General features: G+C 39.6%; 1 protein-coding gene and 1 long non-coding RNA gene across 2 annotated transcripts in view; one reads left to right on the forward strand and one right to left on the reverse strand.

Moving 5' to 3' along the window:
- The window catches only part of LOC108285746 (carcinoembryonic antigen-related cell adhesion molecule 8-like), a 13,756-nt gene extending 9,645 nt beyond the window's left edge, over positions 1-4,111 (forward strand). The window contains exons 5-6 of the mRNA XM_037729432.1: positions 2,238-2,369; positions 3,878-4,111. Of these exons, the coding sequence (XP_037585360.1) occupies positions 2,238-2,329 (92 nt within the window). The 3' untranslated portion in view covers positions 2,330-2,369; positions 3,878-4,111. The remainder of the gene's footprint in view (positions 1-2,237; positions 2,370-3,877) is intronic.
- The window catches only part of LOC108285763, a 6,796-nt gene continuing 1,610 nt past the window's right edge, over positions 1,207-6,392 (reverse strand). Inside the window, exons 2-3 of the long non-coding RNA XR_001817694.2 lie at positions 6,003-6,099; positions 1,207-1,316 (exon numbers count right to left, since the gene is read on the reverse strand). This is a non-coding gene — a long non-coding RNA (uncharacterized LOC108285763). The remainder of the gene's footprint in view (positions 1,317-6,002; positions 6,100-6,392) is intronic.

The following is a 6,392-nucleotide window of genomic DNA, read 5'->3' on the forward strand; positions in this document are numbered from 1 at the left end:
TTGAGAGAGCGAGAGAAAAACAGGGTCCCACTCTTTAGGCCAGCCCAGAGTGGAGTGCAATGGTACAATCACAACTCACTGCAGCCTCAAACTCCTAGGCTCATGCGATCCTCCCATCTCAGCTTCCCAGGTAGCTGAAAGTACAGGTGCACACCACCATGCCCAGCTGATTTCCTTTTTTAATTTTGTAGAGACAGAATCTCCCTATGTTGGCTGGTTTCAAACTCTAGGCCTCAAGCAATCCTCTGGATTTAGCTTCCCAAAGTGCTGGTATTAAAGGTGTAGCCACCATGCCTGACTCCATTTTCATTTCTGATGTTAGTAATTTCAATCTTCCCTCTTTTTTTCTTAGTCAATCTAGTTAACGATTGTCAATTTTGTTGATCTTATTTTGAAGAACCAACTTTTGGTTTCATTGATTTCTCTATTGTTTTTCCATTCTCCATTTTATTTATAGCCACCCTAATCCTTATTACTTCCTTCATTCACTGTGTTTGGGTTTAGTTTATTTTTCTCCTATATTGTGAAGTTGTAAATTAGGTTGTTGATTTAAGATCTTTCTTCTTTTTTAATGTAAGAGTTTGCAGTTATAAATTTATTGCACAAGATTCTTAACTTCTCTGAGCCTCTGATTCCTCAACTGAAAATTGCAGTAACAATGTTTGCTTCATAGCATTGTTTTAAAGGTTTAATGTAATCATCAATGAAACATTCAGCAAAATACCACATACAGAGGAAATGTTTCACAAATGTTAGCTGCTATATTACTGCAGTTTTTTCACCACTCTAAGCCTTTGTCTTCTCATCTGTAAAATGAAAATAATGTCTACCTGACAGGGTTCTTATATAAATCAAATGAGATACAGGTAAAGTATTCAGCACAGGGCCTGGCACGTAGAAGATGCCCCTCAACAGTACGTAACATAGCGTTAATCATCAGCCTGAGTTGACTGGTGAGGGCCAAAAGTAAATGGTTCCAACAGAAATAAAGAAACAGATGCAAAAGGGTGTGTGGGTGTGTGTGTGTGTCTGTGTGTGTGTATATGTATGTAAAAGGTATTTTATGTAAATACACATTAAAAAAAGGCAACACAGAAAACACTAGGACATGATAATTGGCTACATGTGAAAGAGAGAGAATAAAAACCTAAATGCAAAGAATCAAACCTAGTATATTAGTTTTTACCCACTGAGATGCAGCCAAGATGGGATTAGACATGCAAGATAATTTATCAGGAAAAACACCTGTAAGGGAAAGTGGGGCAGGTGTGGGAGAAGCCTGGGAGATCCCTCAGACCACGATGCAGATCTGATCCCTGTGAAGGAGAAAGAGAAAAGAAGTTTTAGATAGCAGTGCAGTTTTTTTTTTTTTTTTTTTTTTTTTTTTTGAGACAGTCTCACTCTGTTGCCCAGGGTGGAGAACAATGGTGTGATCTTGGCTTAATGGAACCTCTGCCTCCCAGGTTCAAGTGATTCTCCTGCCTCAGCCTCCTAAGTAGCTGGGATTACAGGTGCCTGCGACCATGCCCAGCTAATTTTTTGTATTTTTAGTACAGACAGGGTTCCACTGTGTTAGCCAGGGTGGTCTCAATCTCCTCAACTCGTGATCCGCCCACCTCAGCCTCCCAAAGTGCTGGGATTACAGGCGTGAGCCACCGTGCCCAGCCAAATAGTGGTACAGTTCTAAGTGAGTTTCAGCAAGGCTGATGGGGTGTTTTCCAACTAGTAACCCATTAGAGTTAAACAGAGTCTCATAATACTGGGCTTGCTTTTACACCCCTGCTGGGAGCCCCTGAGAAGAGAGGTCTCTGTGCAAAGGTGGTGGTCAATTTGGAATGCATTGACACGGACCTTCTGTCCATCCACTCCCTGCCATAGAGATCTGCCACAACTCAGACACTGAGAAAAAGATGCAACCATGAAAAGTGGAAAGTTCTAATGATACAGAAAATATCACAGCCTTTCTCACATCCCAAAGACTTCAAAAATATCTGAGTAAAGAAAGGTCAGAATGAAATTGACAGAAGGCTGATCATCAACCTAGAAACATGGTGAGAGGGGGAAAAGAAAAACTGCAAGAATATAGTTGGCTAATCATCACCCAGCAACTTTTCCACAAGAATTATGTATTCCTTGAAGGAACAATTAGAGACTACTTCATGCTGCATGCTGGTTCCTGGGGCACCCGGCTGTAAAATAACATCACCTTCATTCCTTCTCTTTTCTTTCCATGACAGAGGCTTCAGTACCAGATAGTTCTCCTGTCCTCTCAGCTGGGGCCACTTTCAGCATCATGATTGGAGTGCTGGCCAGGGTGGCTCTGATATAGCAGCCCTGGTGTGGTTTCTGCATTTCAGAAAGACTGGCAGGTATGATGGCCTTTCCTCTTGTCCTGTTTCCTGCAAGGCTGACTGCCATGCTTGGGAGAGAGAACTGTATCCCAGGATTGAATCTCATCCTCCTCCCAACAAACTCCTGCTTCTCATCAATAACTCCTGCAGGTCTCTTCTTCCCTGGTCTACACGCCCCATGTGCCCCACTGTCTCTTAGATGTGATTATTCACAGTCTCTACTCATTTGTTTCCCAGATTCAATACACTGTGAAAGTCTTTTGATCCTTTCTTAAGATCTATCACTTGTGTCATTCTCTCCATTCCCACAAACCTCAACAACTGCTCGAAGTCCTGCTTGACTTCTTGTCTCCAGTCTTTGAAATTTTCCTTGCATATGGCTGCCTCATCACCTTCCTAAAATCTAGTTCACTCACCTACTCAAGAATCTTCAGGGGTCTATCCTGGCCTATTTGATAAGTCCACATTTCTTCTTTTTACTAATCCTTCTTAATTCCTTTACCTCTACTCCCTAGTATGATTCCTCCATCCTAATAAGATCTGACTCTCTACACATCCCTGCCTCTCTGCCCATATGCACATCGAATTCTTAGCTTCAATGCTATGCCTAAAAACAGGGTGCTCTCCCATCCATTCTCTGAACTGTGGAGTTACCCACACCCTTCATCACAGGCAACCACTGACCTTGTGGAGAACAATGACTCTAGCATTCATGTGTGAACCTGAGACATAGGACACAACCTATGTGTAGTTAAGAACCTTTTCCCAATGACCAATTCATGTGTTCATGAAAGATATAGAAATAAAGAAGGCAAGGTCCCTATCCCAGAGAACATATGGCCTAAGACAGGAGACAATATTTGAAAAATAATCATAATACCAAAATAGAAAAAAGTGACTGCCACAAGAAATCAAACAAATCTGATGGGAAATATAGCCGCACATTGGAAATCACTGATAAACATTTTTTTAAATGATGCTTAAGCCTCATCCATAAATTCTGACCTAATGTCTGGAGTGGGACCCAGGCACTGGTAATTTTTAAGCCTTCCCAGATGCTACTCAAATGTAACTAGGATGGAGAACTCCTGTTCTAATAGGTAGAATGTGAGGTCAAAACAATGTTTCTTTAGCTGGGAGTATTCAAATTTCCTAGAAACCTTTTTCAACATATACAAGCCTATACTTTGTTGGCCCCATTCATTAATGGGCTCCATCAAGAACTCAGTAATCCAGCTGAGAAACAGAAGCTAAGTGGTAAAGCCACTTATTTGATATGTTAAATTCCATGGAAAGCATTGTTAATTGATAAGTGATGCTAAACCTTTTCTAAGTTATACTTATGGGTATGTTACTGATATGCGTGTTCCAAAAATTATATGAGATTCCTAGAAAAAGAGTATGTTATCAGTCATAATGTCATATGCCACAGAAGTAACTTAATTTCTATGTCAGCTGTGCCTTTATCATAATAAGCTCTCATCAGAGTTTTAACCATAGTCATTTTCAATCTTTGTCATTCACAGACAATTGTTTTTATTCTTCCTCAAAGCATTTGCAATCAGCTACTATCCAAAATTTCATCTTCTTCAAGGAGGTTTATGGAAAAGACTCTGACAAGTACTCTTGAATACAAGTTTTTGTTAACTTTAAGATCATACCACTGGACTGTCTAAGAATTTGCAAACGGGCTGATGCCTTCATGAAATTGCCAATCAAAACAGAAGAAAAAAAACCAATTTCACTGAACTAAATAATAATGAGGATGTTTTTAAAATTTTGTATTTGAAAATTTGCTAATTCTTTAAGTGTTTTCTTTTTCAGATTTATTAATTTCTTTATCTTTTTTTTTTGAGATGGAGTCTTGCTTTGTCACCCAGGCTGGAGTGCAGCGGCACAACCTCAGCTCACTGCAACCTCCACCTCTTGGGTCCTAGCAATTACCCTGCCTCAGCCTCTCAAGTAGCTGTGATTACAGGCGCCTACCACAATGCCCGGCCAATCTTCGTCATTTTAGTAGAGACGAGGTTTCACCATGTTGGCCAGGCTGGTCTCAAACTCCTGACCTCAGGTGATCCACTCACCTCAGCCTCCCAAAATGCTGGGATTACAGGCATGAGCCACCGTGACCAGCCAAATTCCTTTATTTTTTACTATAAATAAATAGTTTTTTATTTATAGTTTATGGCAATTTGGTAAAGTACACTTTTGTGAACAAAAATTGTAACATTTACTTTTGCTCCCTACCTGACTGCCACAGAACTGGACAACTATTCATGAGTATTCATATGTTTATGGTAATTCAGTTATTTGCACAAGTTCAGTAAGAATTGGCTGTCTTTATAATGGGATATATTTTTAAACATTGGTTATATTACCAAGGCTTTGACTGGGGTGTTATATTTGAGAATATACATAGCATGTCAGATTAACCAAGTGTCTAATCTATTGTGTCAACCCGAATTTTTACATAAGAGATCCTTTAGTCCATCCAGTGGCTAACATTAGCAGCATCTTTAACACAACTGTTTGTTCAAATGTATCATGGTCCCTTTGAGTTAGACTTCTAGACTCACTTGTTCTCACTCCGTGTTTTAGTTTAACCATGTGATGCTAGATAATAAAATTGCTCCTTACTGGCTGAACAGAGAAGAGTCTGTGAAGTTTATGACACTTCTCATTGCACATGGATAAATATATTGGGTATTAAAGAGTCTCAGTTGCAAAAATTAACAAATATGCTACTCGGTTAAAATGGCTACACTCAACTAGTTCATTCTTTGATCTATTCTATTTTAGTTGATTTGCATCTTGCCAAAGGTGCATACTCCAAACTCTTCATATTATCTTCCTGATAATCATCCTAGTAGTCTCCCTGGTGTGCTGTAATCTCTAAAAGTTTTAAATGTTTGCATGCTGCCATCCATCTAATATCAAATGGTCTCTCTTTGGCTGGAATTACATAAACTCAAAGAAATGTGTGATCAGAAGGATATTATAACCTATGAGTGATGGAAGCCAAAAATGATGATAACTGAAAGTCATGCTAATGCTTTAGTTTTTGGTCACATTCTCACATAAGTGAGAGCCTAAAGACTCCAAATTAGAGCCACTCATGCTAAATGCTACATACTCCAGCTAGAATTTTAAGGAAGCAGATCTCAAAATAGACCAGTTTTTTTCTGAAAATGGAAGAGTCCAGTCTCCCTGAGTCAACATAATAAGGAAGTCCCCTCTCCTTTGACATTTACCCCTAAAAAAGTAATCTGAAGTACCCTGATGTTATCCAATCAATTTATTTATATGGCTCTGTTTACTGGTTCCAATTTGACAAAACCCACTGTTCTGTTATTGTATTGCCCACAGGGAGCTATCACTGTATTGGTAGAGTGGGACCTGCCCCAAATCCTGAATCACAAATAAAAGCCAATTAGATCTATATTTACATTAGTTGGAATTTTGCCTTTTGATGCATGTTCACAGCCAGTGATGATTAGTGGAGCCAGTGAGCTACAAAAATGAAGAGGAGGTAATCTGCTACATGCTGTGGACCTTTATGTCTACACCTCATCCAAGGCTCACGATGACCCTTTAAGTAGGCACTATTATCCCTCTATCCCAAGACATCAATTAACTTGTCGCTTATCTCACCTGATAAAAGGTAGAACCAGGACTCAGACTCACATATTTCTGAATCTAAAACTCATGCTTCCAGCAAAAGACACCATAAACAGAGTAAACAGACAACCTACAGAATAGGGGAACGTATTTTCAAACTATGCATTTGACAAAAATGTAATATCCAGCATCTATAGGGAACTTAAACAAACTTATGAGAAAAAAACAAGTCCATTAAAAAGTGGGCAAAGGACATGAACAGACACTTTTCTTTGTTTTCTTTTTTTGTACGGAGTCTCGCTCTGTCACAGGCTAGCGTGCTGGCATGATCTCAGCTCACTGCAACCTCTGCCTCCCAGGTTCAAGCAATTCTCCTGCCTCAGCCTCCCAAGTAGCTGGGATTACAGGTGCCTACCATCACAC

Source organism: Cebus imitator, unplaced genomic scaffold, assembly GCF_001604975.1.
Source record: "Cebus imitator isolate Cc_AM_T3 unplaced genomic scaffold, Cebus_imitator-1.0 Scaffold306, whole genome shotgun sequence".
Lineage (NCBI taxonomy): Eukaryota > Metazoa > Chordata > Mammalia > Primates > Cebidae > Cebus > Cebus imitator.